This window comes from Sus scrofa, chromosome 3, assembly GCF_000003025.6.
Source record: "Sus scrofa isolate TJ Tabasco breed Duroc chromosome 3, Sscrofa11.1, whole genome shotgun sequence".
Taxonomy (NCBI): Eukaryota; Metazoa; Chordata; class Mammalia; order Artiodactyla; family Suidae; genus Sus; species Sus scrofa.
This window is the reverse complement of record NC_010445.4, coordinates 3,118,018-3,140,367: the sequence shown is the minus strand read 5'-3', so window position 1 is coordinate 3,140,367 and position 22,350 is coordinate 3,118,018. Positions and strand designations below refer to the sequence as shown.

At 56.0% G+C, this 22,350-nt stretch overlaps 1 protein-coding gene across 4 annotated transcripts in view; it reads right to left on the bottom strand.

Annotated features, from left to right (window-relative positions):
- SDK1 (sidekick cell adhesion molecule 1) overlaps positions 1–22,350 on the bottom strand; it is a 513,421-nt gene that overhangs the window by 187,471 nt on the left and 303,600 nt on the right. For all 4 annotated transcript variants that reach the window (XM_021087982.1, XM_021087980.1, XM_021087981.1 and 1 more), the window contains exon 13: positions 16,704–16,840. In XM_021087982.1, the coding sequence (XP_020943641.1) occupies positions 16,704–16,840 (137 nt within the window). The remainder of the gene's footprint in view (positions 1–16,703; positions 16,841–22,350) is intronic.

Sequence of the window (22,350 nt, the reverse complement as noted above, 5' to 3'; positions counted from 1 at the left end):
TCTCACGGGCACTCTGATTTGTACAAAAAAAAAAAAAAAAAAAAAAAAAAAAGTGGTTTAGGAGGGATTTGCTCATTCACAAGCTTCGGAATTGGCAGCTTGCTGAGAAGTGTTAAAATTTAAATAGCAAGTCTGATCCTGACAATCAATAAGCAAAACCCCTTTAAAGGAGTCTCCCCCCAGGCCTCGCAGAGACTAACTACTACGAGAAGCCCGTCTCAGGGCTGGGATGTAGCAGAATCTTTTGATAAAGGAAACCAGCCCATAAGCATTCCACTAGCTTTCTCCCTTCCCGGCAGGGTTGCCTCTTGCTCCTCTGATCCAGAAGCCTAAGGACTTTCAGTCCCCGCCAGGCTTTTACACAAACCTCGGCTCCGCAGACGGGCGTCACTCATCTTTCAGCATCAAGTGCCACCCGGAAGCCACGAGGCGCTAAGCACGCCTCCACTCTGTCTGTGGGTTAAAAAGCTGGTGGTTTCCAATCTTTACAAAAGTACTGGAAGCACTTTCCAATAAAAACAAAAAACAAAGGGCGCTGCCATTTTCTCAGTTGAAGGGACCGGACGGAGGGAAATACTTTCCACAGAAGATGCCTTTGTTGCCAGAAGAGCCGCCGTTGTTACTGGTGCCTGACGGCTGCGCGCCTGGCTGCAGCCGGCAGGTGCCTGCACACCCGCAACCACGGCAGTCCTGGTTCCTGGTCTGTCTCCCCTTAACAGACGGACAAATGGAGCGTCCGCCAGTCTAAAGAGCTCCTCCCAACCCACAGGCCGTCACTGCTGGACTCCGGACGGCCCGCCACCGTCGCTGAGAGCAGAGTCGCTGGATCTCCAGGACCCCCCCACCCCGCCCCCGTGCCCCACGAGATGATGGATGGGGACCCACAGCACCTGGATGGGGGGACCTCACACCGCAGGGTCCGGAGCGCACACGAAACCACAAGCCGAATGCCTCTGGGTGATAAAGAAGCTGCAGGAACCCATCAAACGACACCAGGAGGAAGCCAACAGCCCAGTCCTGGGCTTGGGACATGCTACGGCCACGGGCCTGGCCTTTGCAGCAGCCAGAGCCGGGAGGAGGGGGCTCAGGGCCAAAACCCGGGAACACGATTAAGAGGCAAAACCACCAACACAACAGAGGGACCTTGTTTGGGTCCTGACACAAAAGCGCATCAACCGTGGAGAGACTTAAAAAAATGCCGCCAGAGACTCTGACGGATGGGCTGAGACGATGGAGGAGATCTTTTTTTTTTTTGTCTTTTGTCTTTTTGTTGTTGTTGTTGTTGTTGCTATTTCCTGGGCCGCTCCCGCGGCATATGGAGGTTCCCAGGCTAGGGGTTGAATTGGAGCTGTAGCCACCGGCCTACACCAGAGCCACAGCAACGCGGGATCCAAGCCGCGTCTGCAACCTACACCACAGCTCACGGCAACGCTGGATCGTTAACCCACTGAGCAAGGGCAGGGACCGAACCCGAAACCTCATGGTTCCTAGTCGGATTCGTTAACCACTGCGCCACGACGGGAACTCCAGATGGAGGAGATCTTAAAGTCCATCGACGTCGCTGGGCATGACGTCCTCTTCCGAGTTACTGACTGAATCGCTTTATGACGAAGTGACAAAACATCCGGCATTTCCTTTAAAAAGACTCCAGCCAAAAAAAAAAAAAAAATGGGGAATTGATGAAACAAATAAGCTAAAATGTTCATGGTCACTGAAACCGAATACATGAATACTCTGTATTTTTATTTTTATTTGGGCCGTGTCGGTGGCATTTGGAAATTCCCAGGCCAGGGATGGAGCCTGAACCGCAGCAGGGACAATGCCAAGTCCTTAACTGCTTGGCCGCCAGGGAACTCCATAATGAAAAGTTCTTAGAAATCGACTATTTTGTCACAACATTGCCAGCATTGAGCACTGTAACTGTCTTAAACTGTACTTTTGGTAGACGACAAAAATGTGATTTCACGGATGTTCTACCCTGAACGTTTGTACGTGAAGGAGACTGGACATTCTTTCATTAAAAAAACTTGCCCCAGGGAGTTCCCGTCGTGGCTCAGTGGTTAATGAATCGGATTAGGAACCATGAGGTTGCAGGCTGGATCCCTGGCCTTGCTCAGTGGGTTAAAGATTCGGCAATGCCGTGAGCTGTGGTGTAGGTCGCAGACAGGGCTCGGATCCCGCCTCGCTGTGGCTGTGGTGCAGGCCGGCAGCTGCAGCTCTGATTAGACCCCTAGCCTGGGAACCCCCATATGCTGCAGGTGTGGCCCTAAAACGACAAAAAGACAAAAAACAAACAAACAAACAAACAACAAAAACAACAACAACAAAAACAAACCTTGCCGCAGCTTGCAGAGAAAGTTAAGGGGAAAACTAAGATGCAAATTTATTATGTTTCTGACTAATTCCACGGCTGATTTCCCTGCAGCCGTCTCTACGCTGTGGCTCCTTTCCTGTAAGTAGGTTAACAGTAAGGCTACCCGTCTAAGTAGCCGCCCATGAGGGGAACGCCATTCACACCCACTTTATTCACTGTTGGAGCCTTGGCACCTTGGAGCCCCTGACACGTGTGGGAACCGCACAGGCGTTTGCCCTGGAGAAGCCCTGCCGCGCCCCAGGCTCCGCCGAGGACTCTGTCTGTGCACTTGGTACCATGACGGTGCCCCCGCAGTTACCCGTGGCAGACATGACCGTCCTCGGTCGCACAGGAGAAGTGGGGGCCGGAGGGACCGAGTCAAAGATTACGGCCTGATCTTTCCATCTGGATGCAAACTCTCAGATAAGTGCGGCCTGTTCTTCCAACTCCTGGTAGTTGCCTGGTGCTCAAGCCAGAAGAACGAGGGCTCTGTCACAGAGATAATTCAGAAGAGGGGTATCCTCTCAGACCGACGCCTTCGAGGGCCCTGCAAAGTCACATTCGCCAGGGACCCCCCCATCCCCACAGCGGGCTGGCTGTGTAGACACTGACCGCAGGTGCTCTGGGCTCACGGGGTCATGCCAGAGCTCAGGTCGAGGCCACGGAGATGGCAGCCCTGGCAGAGGACGTTACGTCTCCAGTGTTTGCGAGGCCTCCTGTCCCGTGTCGACGGCAGGCACCTCGGGGGGGGGGGCGAGAAGGGCAGCCGGCCTCCTGGCGCCTCGCCAAACTGCTGAACTCCAGGCTCACTGTAGAAACCACCCGACCAACCCCAACGGAGTGACGCCCTACAAAGTACCCGCCCGGCTCCTCAAAACTGCCAGGGTCATCAAATCACAGTGGGAAGGGCCCTCCGAGGGGAGCCCAGGGAGACCCAACAGTGGGCTGTGATGGGGCTGGCACCGGGTGGGGTCCCGGGACGGAAAGTGACATCTGCAAAAAACGAAGGAAATGTGGAGAAAGCACAGCCTTTAGGTAAGAATCCTACGCTGATATGGGCTCATTACTTGTGACACATGTCCCCCACTAACGCCAATGTCCAGGAGAGGAGAAACTAGGTGTGTGGGCCTGGGGACCCTCCATCTCCACGATTATTCTGCAAACCGGTCTGTTAGAGGGTTGGCAGGACCGGGAGGGGAGGGGCAGGCGTGCGACCCGCGCTGGGGGTCCCGGGCACCTGCACGAGAAGAGATGGGGGTTGGGGGTGTGAGCGAGGTCACACGGGCGTGCCCAGCCCACACCGCTGGACGCGGAGAGCCCGAATTCACACCGCCGTGACTGTCCCGGTGCTGGGGCTCTGCGGGGGGGCTGCCCCGGACGTGCTCCCTGGACCCTCTCGGTGTTTGGGGACCCGCCGCCTTTGTTGAAGGCAGGGGGCTGGGACCTCCACGGCTGCAGACAGCAGTCCCTGAACACCCTCCTGGGGGGCCTCATGGTTCCTCCAGAGGGACCTGAAGCTCTCTCGCTCCTGCCCGAGGTCCCTGGAGGGTGCCTTTCTGTCCCAAATAGTTTTTCTTAACAAGAGCTCCTAGTTACACACTATCCAAAACCTGGATCCACTGAGAACTGCACACCCATAAAGTAATACAAGAGAATTATACATATAAATTATACATAAACTGGGAGTTCCCATTGTGACTCAGTGGTTAATGAACCCGACTCTATCCATGAGGATGCGGGTTCGACCCCTGGCCTCGCTCAGTGGGTTAAGGATCCGGCGTTGCCGTGAGCTGTGGTGTAGGTCGCAGACGTGGCTCGGATCTGGCGTTGCTGTGGTTGTGATGTAGGCCGGCAGCGGTAGCTCTGATTCAACCCCTAGCCTGGGAACCTCCATATGCGGCAGGTAAGGCCCTAAAAAGACAAAAAAAAATTTACATATATAAATATAAATTATATATATTAAACTGTACATCCATAAAGTAATACAAAAAGGTAAACTGTATATATAAAACTCACAAAGGAGTGATATAAGCGCATAACAAAAATTTGGAAAATGAAGAGTATGAGAAAAAAAGGAAAAAATAAGTATAGGTTGAAACAACAGTTGTTTATTCTTCTTCTTCTTCTTCTTCTTCTTATTTGTCTTTTTGCTATTTCTTGGGCCACACCCGCAGCATATGGAGGTTCCCAGGCTAGGGGTCTAATTGCAGCTGTAGCCACCGGCCTACGCCAGAGCCACAGCAATGCGAGATCTGAGCCGCGTCTGCGACCTACACCACAGCTCACGGCAACGCCAGATCCTTAACCCACTGAGCAAGGGCAGGGACCAAACCTGCAACCTCATGGTTCCTAGTCGGATTCGTTAACCATTGAGCCACGACGGGAACTCCAACAGTTGTTTTTTAAACCGTTCTCATGATTTCAAGGGCTTTGTGTAATTATCGTCTAGCTTTTCAGGGACTCTTTCTGTGTTGGGCTCCATGAGTTGTTGAAATCTGTTTGGTGGGATGAGTAACATTTGCTTCTCTACCCTAAACTGCCACCTGATTATTGTCACAGTGTCAACGGAGTTTCAAAGCCCAGGCAGTGAGGACTCTTTCCCTCCACGGAGGGAGGCCGCTCGGGGGAGCTGCGGGGCTGACCCCACTCCGGGCTGGATGGGAGCACACGCAGAGCTGTGGTCCAGCCTCGCCCTGGGTATCCCCAGCTCATCCGCATTTTCAAAGAGAAGCACAGGCACCAGCTAGTTCTGCAAAGGTTAAATGAGATCCTTCTGCAGGATTCTGGATCTTCAAAAATTATTAAAAGAATGAGAGGAACATAATTTGTAGGGGCACTTTAGAATTTCAAGCTTGAGCTGGCAGACAGAACATTTTTAGAATAGCCTGCACTCGTGAAATAAGACTCTGAGGTCTTCCTACCTAAAAGGAGTGAATTGAAACAACTCTGAACGAATGTTATGGCTCCAACCTGCTCGTGGCAACCACGGGTGGGGGGCTGAGACTGAGGTCAGGGGTTCGGCTCACGCCCTCAAGGTGGCGGGAGAGACGGGGGCTCATCAGAGGCCGTCCCTGCTCAGGGGAGCGGGGAGGAGGGGAGGAGGAAGCGGACCTGGATTTTCTGCCTGCGACAAAGTCCCAAGGAGCGGATGGTGAAAACAGTTCCATATTCTCCCTCTGGGAAGCTTCCTCTGCTGCTCTGCTCTTGAGAAACAAGAGGAGCCTGCAGGGGAAGAGTTAAAATGCACCAAGTTGTGCCTTAAAGGTTAAGAAGGAAAGAGCTGAGCACTTAGGCAGGAATGAAACTCCCCATGGGAACTCAGCCGGGGGAAGCCAAGAGCAGGCCGTGGGATCTGTGCTCGGCCGTCTGAGTGCCGGGGCTCCTGCGCCGTGGGAGAGACAGCAAATGCGCCCCGGGCAGGGGGTGTGCCCCAGGGGACGCGTGCTCCCTGACCTGGAGAAGTCACCTGCTTCTGAGCAGACGCTGGCCAGAGAGGCTGGAGGGGGGTGCGCTGGACAAATCCAGACGTGAGGGAACTCAGCTCGGGGCAGGAGGACACTCCTGAGGGTTGGGGGGGGCCTACACGGCGGGCAGGCTGGGGACAGCACCCCACCCCCAGCTGGCAGGGGACCGGCTGGGAGCAGCTGACCTGCCTCAGGAGGACGCGTAGCCGGGGCCTCTGCTCCTGTCCCTGCGTCACGATGGGCCTACCTGTGCGGGAAGGTGCGTGGTGGGACAGGCTGGGGACGGGGCTCAGGTGCGGGCCCGCGGGGGGTGTGAGGACCTATGGCTTTCCCCCCCCGCCCCCTGCCGCCGCCTCCCCCAGGGCGGGAGCTGAGGGGTCAGCACCCCCAGCCCTGCACCTCCGCCTGGGAGCCCACGACCTGAAAGCTAACAGATGAGCGAGTCACGGGGACAGACGCCGGCCTCGGGGTGGATTTTAACACGGGACAAGTGCCATCGACCTGAGCTCCCGCGTGCGGAAACCCAGCAGAAGTGAGCGAAAACCTCCAACACGTCCTCCGAGCTGCGAGGAAGACCCGACACGTGCTCCAAAGGCAGCAGCGGAACCGCCTGGGGCCTCACGCACGGGCCGCCGGGTTTTGCGGAGCAAAGCAGCGCCTGGCTTTGGAGGAGCAGCGGCGAGCGCGAGGCAGGTGTTCACCGTGTGTTGTGCGGCGACAGTCACGCGGGAGCACGGCCGCTGCGGGCTGTGCATGCACAGGCCCCTGTGACGGGAGGAGGGCGGAGGGGGTGGCTCTACTCGCCTCCCCCGAAGGCGCCGGGAGGGGGCTCAGGCGCTGGGCCTCGTAGAATGTTCTTCACAAGTGAGTCTTGGGCCAGCGGCTGACACAGAAGCCCTGCCCGAGAAAGCGGTGGGGGCCGGGCCGTTCCCGCCCCAGGAGAGGCCAGGCACCGAGGGACCATCTACCTGGTCCCCGGACCTCATCTTGGACTCAGCAGGTCCTGTCAGCCTGATGGGTGAGGGGTCCGCCGCCGTCGCCACCGCCCCTCAGGGCTTCCTGTTCTCAGGCCCAGGGGCCCAGACCGCTTTGGCTTCCTTCTTTCTGAGAAATCCAGGCACCAGTTCAGGGTAACCAGGCTTCCCGAGCAAGGCCCAGGGGCTCCAAACCTCATGCCAGGACGAGGGCTGCATGCTCGGCACCCTGGCTCAGTCTCCACGGGTCAACCTGCCAGGTTCCTGCTTTCAGGCGGCATTGCTTGGTGACTTCCGGGCTTTCTGTTGCCCAGGATGTGCGCCTGACTCCTTCGGTCTCCCTGGGAGTGTGTGTGTGTGTGTGTGTGTGTGTGTGTATGTGTGTGTGTGGGGAGAGGTGACACCTGCTCCTAAAAGGACTTAAAGACCTTCTGAAGGAGTTCCCTGGTGGCCTGGTGGTTAAGGACTCAGCACCGTCACTGCTGTGGCTCAGGTTGCTGCTGTGGAGTGGATTTGATCTTTGGCTCTGGGAACTTGACATGCCACAGGTGTGGCCAAAAAAACCCCCCTAAAGTGAAAATGTGCATTAACTTAGATGATGTAGTGAAAATTAACAATAAACAAATCCAGAATCGCCAAGAAGACAGATGTTCCAGCACCTGGGATGACTCAGGAAGCTCTCATGTAGCTCTGGGTTCCCAGGTGACTCAGGGACACTGGACGGGGTTTTCAGAAGGAAGCTGCTGGTTGCTGGGGAGAGCCAGGCGTCCTCTGGGTGGCAGAGTCGCCTGCTGCGTGGACGCCCCACGTGTGAGAGGCAGAGGCGCCGAAACTCCTCCCGACCTGACGGTTCTCACCCGTCTTTGGAAAAGACGTGAACGGTGTTAACGGCAGATGCTGTTTCTTTCTGAGTGAAGGAAAAACCCATGGATTTTAAGCTGGAGGCTCGGGAACCTCAGGGCACGACGGGAACCGAGTCCCTCAGAGCATCAGCTCCGGAATCTGCTCAGAGGCAGGACCTGGGGCGTTCAGGTCAGAGCTGCGCACACGGCGAGCGCTCCTGCGGGAACCGTGGGGTTTGCTAAACGGAATATTTAGTTTTTTAAAAATAACTTGCTTGGAAAGAAGAAATTTCCCTACATGTAGTTTAAAAAACCCTATGAACCAGGAATGGCAGGACCATACTATGTGGTCAGAAACGGCCGCTTTGAATCAATACCGAGTTCATTTAAATAAAGTTCAAAAACAGGCACCACTCACCTACGGAGACGGACGGACACGGGAACTTCCTCCCTCCCTTTCTCTCTCTCTCTCTTTTTTTTTTTTTTTTGTCTTTTTGCCTTTGCTAGGGCCACTCCAGCGGCATATGGAGGGTCCCAGGCTAGGGGTCGAATTGGAGCTGCAGCCACCGGCCTACACCACAGCCATAGCAACACCAGATCCGAGCCATGTCTGCGACCTACACCACAGCTCACGGCAATGCCGGATCCTTAACCCACTGAGTGAGGCCAGGGATCGAACCCCCAACCTCATGGTTCCTAGTCTGATTCGTTAATCACTGCGCCACGACAGGAACTCCTCCCTCTCTCTGGGCTGCACCTGCGGCACATGGAGGTTCCCAGGCTAGGGGTCAAATCGGAGCTATAGCTGCCGACCCCCACAGCCACAGCAACGCAGGATCCTTAACCCACTGAGCGGGGCCAGGGATGGACCCGGCATCCACATGGATACGAGTCAGATTCGTTTCCGCCATGACCGGGACCTCCAGGAACTTCCTGAAATGTTGACAATGTTCTCTGTATCTTGTCTGAGGTATGAGCTACATCTGTACGGATATCTGGCAAAACTCACTTAAGATCTCTGCATTTCATTCCATGCCAATTACATCTCGATAAATAACAAAAACTCCACATCACACATAACAGTAACATTCTAGTAGACATTCCACTGAGATCAGCGATAAAGGAGTCTGCCAATTACTTTTCAAAATTAATCTCAATAGTCCAGTAAGATGTAAAGAAAAAGGAAACAACAAATTTGTGTTGAAGAAATGATTGTCAACATTGAAAACGAAAAGGATCAACTGAAAAATATCTAGAACAATCACAAACGAATGCCTAAACATCAAGAGCTTTCCTATACCCTCACAATGTACTATTTAGAAGACAAAATAACTATTGAGAAGATGGAAAGGAAAGAAAATCCTGTTCACAGCAGCAATAAGACTAACTCTTAAGGCAACTTTAACAAATAAAGTGTAAAAACTATGGGGACAAGCCTGCAAACTTCACGAAGCAATAGAAAAAAAACAACTGAAAAAATGGAGAAGCATATTATTTTCTGGATGGAAAGACAGAATCACCACGAAGCCAGTTCTCATAAAACTTATCACAGGCTTACTTTGATTAAAAAGTCAATGTGATGATTTTTGAAACGTGACAAAATAATTCCAATTTTTTTCTGGAAGAATAAACAGGTGACAGGAACAAAAAAAATTCTGAAAAGATGAGGGACTCCTTTATCAGTTATTAAAACACATTTTGGGACTAAAGCAATTAAAATATTATAAAACTGGCAGAAAAAGAGATGATGAATTGATGGATCGAAACAATTCCCCCAGACTTTTACATAAATAGGTCCCCTTATTATATGAAAAAGGAAATTCATAAATAAGTGGATTCTTCACTGAATCATGCCAGGAAAATGGCGTCATTTGGAAAAACTAAAAAGTCCTATGTCAGCGTACTTACAGCTAAGTTTCAGATGAATTAAAGAGCTCAAGGTATTGAAGTGTAAAGCTTTATAAAGAAGGGGAAAGCATATAAAAATACGGATCTTATGCATGATAGCATCGAACTACCCAAACATAAAAGCAATGAAAGAAGTCATGAAGGAAAATATCAATAGATTTACTACTTAAAACCCAAACACTTCTGCAGGTCAGAAAGTAAGACATAAAAAATTAGGGGTAAAAGGCAAACTGAAAAACTTCTTGGCACAAACGACAGAAAAAACCCTAAGGTCTTGATAGAAAAATGGGGGAGCAGAGGAAGTGCCGAAAGCAGCCAGCTAGGACAAGGCGACCACAGAGAGGACAGTAAAATAACTCTGAGACCCGAACTCAAGGCTCAGAACCCTAGATCTTCCGACGGGAAAGAGGGGGGTATCTCTGCACACGTGGAGGAGAAACTCCCTTCTGGATATTTTAACTCGTTTGGGTGCCTTCCCTTGGCTGGTGCTCGGAGGGCCGACTTCGCCTACTGTGAATTCTGGCTGCTGTCCCGAGAGTGGGAGCAGGAGACCGGGCAGCGCCCCCTGGAGGAGGAGACCGGACGGCGCCCGCCCCCAGAGGAGAGACAGGCACCGCCACCTCCCAGAGGCTGAGACTGAAGACAGCGCCCCCTGGAGGGGAGACAGGTAACAGCGCTTCCCAGAGACGAGACCGGGGGACCACATGGAGGACACGCTACAAAGCGGCGGAAGGCAGGCAGAAGGGCCGAGCGGGAAGCTAATTCCCAGACAGGTGGAGCAAAGGTGCAGAGGTGCTGAGTATGCGGTGTGCTCAGGGGACCTGGAGCAAAGCCTTGCTGCTGAAGCATGGAAAGCAAAGCAACGAGTGGCTGGAGAGAAATCCAGAGAGGCCGACTGCGGTCAGATGACAAACGGCGCTGGACACCACGCTGAGGAGCCTGGAATCTCCAGGCTTTCTACGCGGGAAGGAATTAGGGCTGGCAGGCTGGCTAGAAAGTGGCCTGCAAACTAGTGTCCAGGCTGCTAGGAGCACATTTGGGGCCAAAGGAGGTACGAGGGAATCACGGCTCTCGCCCTGCCAGCTGTGGCCCTGCGCTGGGAGCGTCGGCAGCGTCTCGCGCAGGGGGACGCGCACCTGGCAGGTGGCAAAGAACTCCCTGGGGACTCCGGGACCGTGGGTCTGGCGAGGCCGGAGTCAGGGCTGTGTAACAGGGCAGGGCCAGCCAGGGACGGACGGGGCTGCAGCAATGGAGAGGGACACTGGATTGGATGAGAAACTCGGGAGGTCAAACCAAGGGAATGTACTGACTGGAGAAGCGTCAAGAATGACGTCTCTGGTCCTAACCGGGGAAGCCGGGGAAACCGGGGAGAGGGCGAGGAGTTAGTTCTATTTGGACGTTTGGAGTCTGCAGAAGCCGGGGGGCCGTCCAGGTGGAGCTGTCAGGAAGGCAGGTGGTCCCGGGAATCTGGGGTCTGGCGGGGAAGACACTGGGGAGCTGCGGCATGGGGCGGGGGTGGGGGGTGAACCCCGAGACATCGCTGGTGGAAGCCTGCGGGGAGAGAGAACCAGGGTCGCCCTTGAAGGGCAGGACTGCAAATGCAGTCGGGTGAGTCAGAGAAAACGATCCAAGAGGTAAAAGACTGAGAGGGGAGAGTGAGGATGGAGACGGTGGTCGAGCCAAGGCAGCAGGTTGTGAGCGGAGCCGGGATGGAAGCAGGGGCTGCAGCGACGCCCGGGAGGCGAGCCCTGCACCATGACCGCTGGGTCTGTCCTGTGGGAAGGGCTTCAGCGAGAGGAGTGGATGGAACAAGGAGCGGTGACGAGGCAGAGACGACTCTCGTCGGAGGCAGAAGGAGCGGGAAGCAGGGAGCTTGAAGACAGAGGGGTTAAGTGACTGGAGCCAAGTCCTGGAGGAGGCGGGGGGGGGGGACGACCAATCATGGATCAAGGATTACTTTTATTCTTTCTGCTTTAACTACTTTCTAAATTTTTTATGACTGAGCCTAATAGAAGTTTAATAATCAAAAGTTACAAAGGTGTTTTTTATATTTTAATTAAATTTAAATCTTATAAGGTAGGCTGCAAAATCACAACGGCGAACACTCACATCTATTAAAAATTAACAGCAGAACTAAAGGAGAAATATTCCGAAATGTTCATGTAAGTATGCTTGTTACCTGCAATTACTTGCTAAGATTTTAAAAACGAATGGGAAAAAAAAACACCCATATACATTTTCTAAGTGGTAAAACACCCAGATGATTCTATTTTAGCAGTGAAATGCCTTGGTTCAGCTCACGGAAAACAGTGAAAAAGCTCTGTTTGAGAAAAGCTTGAGATTAAAGTCTGCCTTTCCCAAATATCAGGGTTATCTCGTGGCAGGTGTCGCATTAGTTGAGTTTCTAACACTATGACCCCAAGTCACGCGTGATAAAGGTAAAATCACGGCTCTCCTCCAAATATAAAGTGAACAGTGTCAAAGATTTTAGTTGTCATTAATTAATGAGAGAACCAGTAAGATGTTACAATGTCTCAAAAGAGAACGAAAACGACACACACACACACACACACACACACACCCACACCCACACCCACACACACATCCTGCTAGTCAGGAAAGCTAAAGTGAATTTACAAACAGATACAAAACTGGCCAATAGCTACAGAGCAATTCTGGCAACAACCAGGACAACCAGGACACAACGTATCTGCAATTCTCTGGGCCAGAATTCTTTGCCTCACTCAACTCTTCTATAATCCCGAGCTGTAAAAACAGCTTGCAAACAATGCAAAGTGCAGCCCCCTAAAGCATCAGGTGCTGCTCCACTGAAAAGCCCTTCACCAGATTTTTCTGGCAGCCTCCCGGCTTGTGATTTTAATAATCTCAAAGAAAGATTTATTCTTGATCGCACTCAACCAGGATTTTAGAGGGAGTGGGCCAGACTCTTCGGCCCGCATCACCTCTCTCAGCCCGTTTACAGGGCCCTTGCTGTAAAGACCAAGACCCCTGCTCTCTCCTAACGCGGGAATCCCCCGGGCTCCCCTTGCCCTCAGCCCAGCAGGCTGTCCTGTCCAGCCCCTGGCTTCCCACAGAGATGCCAGGGACAAGAGAGACGGCAGCTTCATGGAGGGGGCTCCAGATGCTGCGCAGGGAGGGCCAAAGGTATTTCCCCACGAAGGCTTCTGCTCTAGCCATGAGTGTGACACACGCTCAGCGCAAGCTGTGCAGAGGCCCTTTTGTACAGCTGCCTGCCTGTCTCACTAAACCCTGTGGGCTTGGTCCCCGCAGCACCCTTGGTTTCAGGGAGGGTGGCTTCCTACTGAGCCTGCCAAGAGGGGCTGGTCAAAGAGGGCAGCGGGGCCGGTGGACCACAGACGGAGCCCGGGGCTATCCACCCGCACAGCATGAACTGCAGGCCAAACACCACGTCCATTTAAGGTACGGGCTGCTAAGCCCTTCCTTCAGGCCATAATTAGCCAGCACGTCCAGCTGCTTCAGGACACGGGTTCCTCATAAAAATAAAAACCCGGTCACTGGCCCAGAAGCCAGGGCAGATCTTGCTACCTGGGTGGTGGCAGCAGCAGGAAGGGAGTCTGCCCAGGCCGCAGACTTGCTCTGTGCAACTGAAATCAGGATCAGCCTGCAGACAACCACCTTACCCACTGCAGAGTCTTCACCTAACAGTAACACTTGATGTGATAGTAACAACAGTGCAGAATACTCCAGATTCTTCTGCAACAGAGGCTCAGAAGGAAAAACACCCAAGGACCAGCCAACTCCAGGCGGGTCCAGGGGGAGAGCAGAGGCTGAAGCGGGTTGAATTTGATCAGGGACAGAAGCACCTCAGCGCCCACAGGGCCGTCCACTGTGCACACAGGCACGGGGACCCTGCCTGCCCCGAAGGAGCCCTGGTCTTGCTGGAGGACAAGCATATAAAACACCAGCTATTAGAAATACACTGACTACTCAAAGGGAAATATGGCTCACGGTACAGAAACCTCAACCAGGGAAAAATCAGAACCTGCCTGGACACGAGGGGGCTGGAGGTCAAGGGCTGGTGTGGAGGAAAAGCGATGGCTGGGCTGGGCCATCAAGAACAGGGGAGGCCTTCCCCAGGCAGGCTGTGCCGCGCCCTGGCCCCCACGCTGGAGTCCCTGAGAAAGCTGGCTGTCCCCGAACACGCCCCCAGGCTCACCCTCACACTCGGGGTCCTTGCTGATGCCGCCCCGGGTCTCTGTCACGCCTGCCCCTCTGAAGTCGCTCTCTGCTGATCCCCCGTCAGGTGGCCCCAAGGTCCTACAGCACATGTACCTAGGGAGCAGGTCGCGTGGCGTGGCAGGATGCGTGGCCGCGTCTGAGCAAGTCTTGTTGTCAATGGGTTGAGACGGGTCATTTCTCTCTGCATCCCAGCAGCCAGCAGAGTGAAGAGCAGCTGCCCAGCCAGGACTCGGTGCTCAGTGAACAGACGGATGGACGTCACGAAAGACTGCACGTAAACCCTCTATTTAGGCGTGACGTCTGCCCGAAAGAGCCAGCCACTCGCGCCCTCTGTTGAGAAACTAGCTGGTATGGCTTTTTTTTTTGTCTTTTTTTGCCTTTTCTAGGGCCACCCCGTGGCATATGGAGGTTCCCAGGCTAGCGGTCTAATCGGAGCTGTAGCTGCCGGCCTGCACCACAGCCACAGCAACGCGGGATCCGAGCCCCGTCTGCAACCTACACCACAGCTCATGGCAACGCCAGATCCTTCACCCATCAAGTGAGGCCAGGGACTGAACCCTCGTCCTCAGGGTTCCTAGTCGCACTCGTTTCCGCTGCACCACGACGGGAACTCCTGGTGTGGCATTCTGAACCCATGGCTTACCTGATGAAGCCTGGGGGAGACAGAAGGCTTTGCTTTCAGAAGACGGGCTAGGACTACAGCTCGAGGGCATCACCGGGGACCCTGCTGAGCGCCCGCTGAGGGAGTGCGAGGCTGGGCGATGGTCCTGGTCCGCGCCAGGACCCTGATGGCCAGAGCCACGGTCTCTCCGGGCACATCACTGTCAGGTCTTGCTTTCCCTACGAGCCACATGGCGCTGACACGCGCAGGAAACCTCATCTTCCCAGAAAAGCTACTTCCGTAAATAACGCCAGCGCCCTCCCTCTGTGGTCAGAGCTGCTGAACTAAAGCTAAGGCGGCTACGGGCTGACTTCCACGCACACCCATGCCTCTCGGTGGTGAAGGAGACCCGGTCAGCCACTCCCGAGGACCACGCAAAGCGGAGCGAGGGCCTGGACCGGGACCCTCGCTCGGATACGAGCCCGGAACCAACGCACTGAGGCCCCCAGACGTGGATGCGAGCACTGGAGGGTCTGCGGGCCGCCCGCTTCAAACACGGGAAGGTTCGCAGGGTGGCTTCCGTCACTCGCTGCAGAGGCGGAGCCAGCCTGGGTCTGCAGGCACCACAGAACTCCGGCTAAGGCTTTCCCGAAACGTCTCTGCAGCGGCCTGGCCGTCAAGAAGGGCGCCGGCCACAGGCTGACAGCCCAGGGGAGCCTCCCCTTACCTACTTCTATCTGTGACCTTGGGGGAGGCCTCCGCTCACCTATTATTACCTGTGACCTTGGGGGAGGCCCCTCCGCACCATCCCTGCCTGTGACCTTGCGCTGAGACTCACGCGCCACAGGTCAGTCTCCTCAGCTACAAGATGAGAAGGACGGGGCCTGCTGTGGTCTGAGCATGTGACGGTCAAGGGGGGCGTATCACGAGAGGAGGGGGACATACGACACTGACCAGGAGGAACGCGGAGAGCCACTTCAGCAACCAGAGGACGCGTGGACGGGGCAGCGTGGGCTCAGGAGGCGCCTGGCAGAACCTGAGGGTGTCTCTGCCCGAGGCGGGGAGCAGAGCCAGAAGCCCACTCGGGGTCTCAGCAGGACCGCGGTGGAGGGGACACTGAGGGAGCACTGTTTCTGGCTGTCCTGAAACAGGGACCCACTTTCAATCACAACGTCACAAGGAGACGGGAGCTGCCGGCCCAGGGAGGCTGGCTGTCCCAAGAATGGAGCCACCTGCCGTCTGGCCCACTCCCCGGGAGGCCGGGAGGAGCTGGGAACCGGGGCAAGTCTGGCTCTTGGGTGGCACAGGCCCAGCAAAGGGCAGAGGGGCCTGGGCGGGGGGACTGCCCAGGGGCTGAGGGCCAGGCCCCACCACGTACATACGGGGGGCTTCGGTCCAGTTACATTTTAGGGTGAGCAACGTTTCCAGCTGCGTAGGAGGGTTTGGAAGAGGACAAAAGGAGAAGGAGGGGACCGGTGAGAGGCTGTGGCCCTGTCCTCGTGAGAGACGGCAGCGCCCTGGAGCGAGGCGGGAGGGGGCAGACCCTGCTCCGTGCCAGTGCACAGCCCTGCAGCGCTGCCGTGCCCTGGGGGTGGGCATGGGGAGGGGCAACACTAAGATGAGAATGGCTGCAGTGATGCGGCAAGAACAGAGTTTGGATTTAAAAACATCCAAAGCTACAGTCTGAAGAACCGAAGTTAGACGTGTCTGTGAGACACCCGCAGAGACGACGTCCAGAGGGCGGGTTCCGGCTGTGGACCTGGGCGTCCAGATACGGGCGTCAAAGAGCCGGAAAAGATGCCCCCTGAAGTGGCAGGGCTGCTGAGATGTCCAGGAAGAGGTGTTAGGAGAGCAGAGAGGTGGCCCCGCCCACGGGGCTGGCGGAAAGCCGAGGAGGCGAATGTGCCAAGGACGGGGCTGACTGCAGCCGAGAGGCCGAGGGAGGTGAGGGCAGGGAGGCCAGAGCAAACGACCCGCCGAGGCTCATTAGCACCGCTGCCGCCCCACCCCGGACCGGCCCCGGCCGGTTCATCGATGCGGCCCGGGGCTGCCTTGCTCAGGCCGCCCTGTGTGCACGGCCGCCAGCACGGCCTCGGCCCAGAGCCTGGCTCCCAAGGAGGCCCTCCTGCCCTCCCGCCGCCGCCGCCGCCGCCCGGGCGCCCGCATCTCGCGTCCATGTCCCAGCGCTGTGGCTCTCACGCGAGCCCCTGATGCCCTGTCAAGCACCCTAAGGTTTTCACGCGTTGCTCTGGGTCGGAGCCCGGAGCGAAGGCTAAGGACGTTCAGAGCACAGCCCGCGATGGGATGACTGTCCTCGGGACAGCGGGCCTGGCCACTTACTGTTTTCAGACAGCTCCACGATGTAGTAGAGAACCGGGCTGTTTCCATCGAACGGGCGGACCCAGGACAGCATGACGGTGCGGCTGTGGGAGGAGTTCAGGCTGGCCAGCAGGTTCTGAGGTGAATGAGGCAGTTCGCTTGGGTACAAAGGAAGAGAAAGAAAAAGGGGGGGGGGGACACACATCAGAAGTGCTGGATGGCTTCTCGGTTCTTACACAGTGTTTGAAAACGGAGACCATCAGACGGGCCCCAGACACACGTACTAACCACGCGGCCCCCCTCTCCTCCAAAAACCCTTCCCCGGCATTTTCTTTTCCAATCGCAACGTGAGTGAATCGGGTAGGGGTTAAACAACAAACGAGTCTCACTTAAATCGAGTGGGGAGTGCCGATTGTGCAGAGTGTATTACTTAACTGAGACAACGCGGTCAACGATTTGTTTTCACAGCTCGGGGCTGGTAAGGCGAGTGGAGCGAGCCAGGGAACAGGCATCGGCCTGGGAAATGGGATTTGACGGGGGATGTTTCCGACACCAGCCACTGGAGTCCCCGGCCAACACGCCCATCTGCATCCCGGGACAGCGGAGCTGCCCGGGTGCTGCGCGTCCGGTGACACTGTCCTCCTGCCTTCTGTTGGCTGACGGAGGTTTGGGAGACGCACTGAGAGGCAAATTTGGGGAACACGCGAACGGAGCCCCACGGACGCAGGAAACAACACATCAGCAAGGCGATAAAACGGACCCACAATGAAAACAAACGCATCTGCAAAGAGGTAACTAACAGAAAAGGTCTTAGTTGGGATTTACATGCGAAACCCTGCCGCCTGGTTCCTGCCGCCAATGCCGGCGGGTCGGCAACCTTGCACTCGCGGGCGGCCCAGCCTGGAGCTCAGCCTTTCCCTCTGATCTGGGAGCAGGGCCCCGTCTGGTGGCCGTCAGGAATGGCTTGTCCTCCTGTGAGGAGAGCGGGGAGGGGGGACGCCGAGGGTGACCTGTCTCACCCGCTAACTAGCTTTTGGTCTCTCTTAGACATCAATTACTGCTGACCCACACAGGTCAGCACAAAAAAGCCATAATTACACTTGATATTTTTAATTTAAAAAAATGTACTCATTACGCTGTGAAATTTATTAAGCTGTTCTGGGCTTGCAGCTCCCTAAGAAACACAGCTCTCTCACTCCGCTCGCCACTTATAAACAAACTAATATTTCTAACGGAGACGGCAACTTTAAATCAGTACCAGGAAGCATAAACTTGAACCAGAAATGCTGTCTTGTTTTCTCTTTAACTGTGAATGAAGTTTTAAATCAGAAAGGAGCTGTTATTCCTACGTGCATTTTCCAATACCGCCCCCTCCCCCGGGCTCCCAGGGCGGGCCACAGAGGGAGCAGGAAGGGCTGCGCAGAAAGCTTCTCTCCTGCTTCTCCCAAAGCCACGTGTCCAGGGGGAACCGGTTTGTTCTGACCCCAGACCAAAGCTGCTGAACCAGTCCTGCCCGAAAACAAACTAAGAATAAGCGTGGATAAATAGATCCAAATGAGACAAACGTGGTTTTTGTCCTGGGTTCCCCGGATGCAACTTCTAAACCCTTGACGTCCCCGGAACGACAGGAGAGTCTGCTATTCACGGTGGGCCCCTCGGGCCACCCCTGAGCGTGTGCAATAGGTCACTCCTGGTGGTCCCCTGGTGGTCCGGGGGGTGTGTGTCGGGGGGGGGCGCCCCTGGAAAGACCAATCATGCGATCAGAGGGCTGCAGCTCTGAGCCCGTGACAGCAGCCCTGCCTTCTGATCTGGGAAGTGGAGGCACGGGGGCTGGAGAGTCACATGCCAACGATACAATCGCTGCTTGGGACCAGGGAATGAAACCCCAATAAAAACTGGCCACCAAGCTCAGCTGAGCTTCCTGGTTGGTGGGGACGCACCCTGGACACACAGGTGTTCTGTGCTTGGGACCCTCCCAGGCCGTGCCCCACGCAGCTCTTCGTTTGTCTGGTCCTGATTTTTATCCTTTAAGATAAAACTGAAGTCCTGAGCAAGCATTCAACGGAGCCCGGCGAGCTGTTCTAGGAAGTACTCAACTGACGTAGTGCGAGGCCCAAACGTGAGCGGGTCAGCTAGCAGCACGATGGCCTGGGAGCCCTGGAGCACGTGGCTGGCACGGGAAGGGAGGACAGGCCTGCCGGGGACCGTGGCCTCCACCGGCGGGGTGTGTGCCCGCTCCAGGTCCCCGTGTCAGGGCCGCACTGTAAAGACCTGCCCTGACAGAGGACGGCCACCCAGAAGCTGACGGGGCTGGGCACCTGTTCCAGGCCACTGCTATGTGGGGACACTGCCGGGCTCACACAGGCTTCCCCCAGGGTCACCACCATTCACCTCCAAGTCGGGAGGACAGAGGGCACGTGACCCGAGGCCCGAGCCCTGTGTGATGCAGACAAGACCCTGGGAGGCCTGGGTGGCACCTCAGGGCCGCTGGGAGGCCACTGCAATGAGACATTTCAGAGGGTCCCCTCCGAGGGGTGACCGAGAGTCAGGGACCATTCTCCACCAGCACTAGTGTGCTGGCTGCAGGGCCTCGGCCACAGTGGGCGCTTACAGCCCCGAAGCTCCTCTCCCGTCACTGCCCGCTCCCCCTCTGCTCCATCCTCAGACCAGGCCGCCGGAGCCGGGACCCGTGGGCCGCACGCGCCAGCTCCATCCCGTTGGGGTCAGGCCGCTGCCCTGCACCCTAGGCAGCGCCCCTCCACCAGCCGCCCTCCTGCAACCCGTGCCTCCCAGCTCCCGGGTCCAGCCACGCCGCTGGGTCTGGGGAGAGTCCCAGCCTGCAGGCCGCGCCCATGGGAGAAGGCAGCTTGGCCAAGGCGCCAGCTCGCTGTGAAGGTTCTGGGCCTCCTGGGCCTCCCTCTCAGCCCTGACTGATCCTGGAGCAGAACCTGTCACTGCACCTCTTGGCTCCTGCTGCAACTGATAGATTTTTCATTTCGACCAATATGGTGAAGGCCCGGGGGCAGGGCCCGCGCACCGTCTGACCGTGCAGCCTCTCGTCCTGGCTGCAGCATCACAGTGCCTGCAGGAGCGTGCTGGCAGTGAGGTGTCACCCACACAGGGGAGGACAGAGGAACACACCACCTCCCCAAACCTGCACGCAGGTGGCGCGGGGACACAGAGAGGAGGCCGTCACAGCCCTGCTTCCTGTGCTCCCGGCTCAGGAGGAGCACGGGCTGGTATCCATGGTTCAGGATGGCGCGGGACCACGCGGGCTGGAGCCGGGCAGCAGTGGGGCGCCTGGGGAAAGAGCTGGGGTCTAACACCTGGGAGGGGCTGGGGGCCACGAGGTCGCGTAAGGACGGGGCCCGCCTGCTGAGGGCGCGGGTGACGCCAGTGGTGGGAACACAGGGTTTGCACTGGGTCCTGGAGGCTGTGGACCAGGTTGCTGGCCTCTCTGTGCGACGCTGCCTTTGCAGGGCTGGAACTGGGGCCCCAAGCCAGCTCATTGGAAAGTGTCCTGGAGACAGAATATCAGATGAGGGCCCCTGTGACAGTCAGGAGGGAGGAGAGAGCACGAGGTGAAAGCTGGTTAGAGGCGAAAGGAGGCAGGGCTGTGGCCGACACATCCCGGGGCCGGAGAGGACGGGGGAGGCAGAGGCGGACGCACACAGCGGTGCGGGTCGAGCCGGGCAGAGGGACCATCTTGTCCTTGAGCCCGAGGAAGCGGACAGCAAGGCCAGCCTGTGGCCCCGAGGAGCCACTGCCTCTCTGCACACCCCGCTGGGGGGCTACGTGGGACCCCATCCTAAGTTCTAAACTCCCTCCAGCTGGAAAGACACGGGGTTTACCCTTGACTCTGGATCGTGCAGCTCTGAGTCTAAGTGAGGGCACGCTGGGAAATGACCGCTCTGGCAGCAAGCAGACGGCTGTTCTCCTGGGGTGGGAGTGCTTTGTAGACGGTGGCTGGTCACCGCTGCGTATCTGGGGGTCACTCCAGAGCCACCTCCTGCCCGGGCATTCGCTCACAAAGTCCCTGGAGCCAGCTTAGGCAGGTCCCTCTGTCTGTCCCTTAGAGCTTGATTGCCACCTGGGCGTGATTCTGGGAAGGGACAGCCAGCCACTGAAAAGCCACCAGGGAGAAGGCCTGGGCCTGCCAGAAGCAGGCAGGCTGAACAGCAACCAGGCAGCCGAGCGCCGGCGTTGACCGCTGAGAGAAGACTGTTAAAACCTAGGAACTTAAAAGGCAAGGTAGCCTCGGGACATCTAGAGCAGGAACTGAGATCTAAGGCCCAGAGGTGCCTGAGGACACTGCTGTCCGTGCAGCTTCTAGAGATAATGAGCCTTCGGCCACGGCTGCCCAGCAGAGCCCACTTCACTGGCTGATGGTCACGCGGGAGGGCGGCCAAGGCCGAGCCATTTTTACCCACATCGCAGGACTCGGGCTCGGAGGGAAACGTCGCTATTTTCCCAGCCTCTCCCGGTAGGGAAATCGCCCCTCGCCCATCTCCCGCCTTCGGCGTTACCTGTTTCATGATGCAAAGAACTTTTGAATACATTGGAAATGGAGGCTATTTCTTCAAATGATAAGTTTTGGTTATCTGGAAAATTAAGCTTTGTGAACTGCTTGACTCACCTATCGAGAGCCGAAAAATGAGGCTTTAATGTATTCCACGTCCGTTTCAGAGAATCTTATCTAATAGCCTGAGATTGTGTCTTGGCACGTCTCTGCCAACTTGGGAAGGAGATAAATGATCAGCAGAGTGACTCACAGACAGTGATGCGCAGACAGGGTGACAGATGACAGCGCCGAAAACAACGGGCTGGAGCCAGCGCCGAGTCTCTCTGTAATTCAGAGAAGTCCCTGTCCAGCGTGTTATACCACAATAATATAAAAAATTAACAGCCAAACCCAGGCTTCACGGGGAGGAGACAGAGTGAGATGTTTGAGAGAAACGGCTTTGGAAAAGACTCAAGAGAAAGCAATTGGTAAAACTGTGGCTGGGGGGGACCTGCTCTGGCGAAGGACCAGACAAGCATTTTTCTACAGAAAAGCGCTTCCCCTTTAATGCACAAGCGACGCCTTGGTCCAACCCGTCTTCTCCGTCTTCATTCTGAGCATATGGAGGCGATGGGGCCTGAGAACTCTCGAGAAACGGTATTAAATTGCTCACTCTCACTACGCTTTGTCAGAAGTGGTTTTACTGAAAGAAACCTCTCCCACTGCCTCGGGGTCTGAGTCTCCCAGGCGGCTCCATAAATGAGGTTTTTCTCTGTGCTCCTGGCTCAGAAGCATTCGTCTCTGATCTCAGAAGGGATGATGCAACACTAATTGGGTCTTTAAATGATTAACAATCAACCCTCAAAGCCTTGGGAGCTGGATCCCTCTGCTGAGCTCCATGCAGCAAGGAGCTGGGGGCCTGCAGACAACCTAGCGCCCGTCTCTCCCGGGAAGGACCCAGCAAACCAGGAGGAAGGACACGACTAACAACCGGGGACCAGCACGACGACAACGTCGGCCACGTGCAGTTAATGTCCAAGACTGGAGGAGTTCCCGTCGGGGCGCAGTGGTTAGCAAATCCGACTGGGAACCGTGACGTTGTGGGTTCGATCCCTGGCCTTGCTCTGTGGGTTAAGGATCTGGCGTTGCCATGAGTTGTGGTGTGGG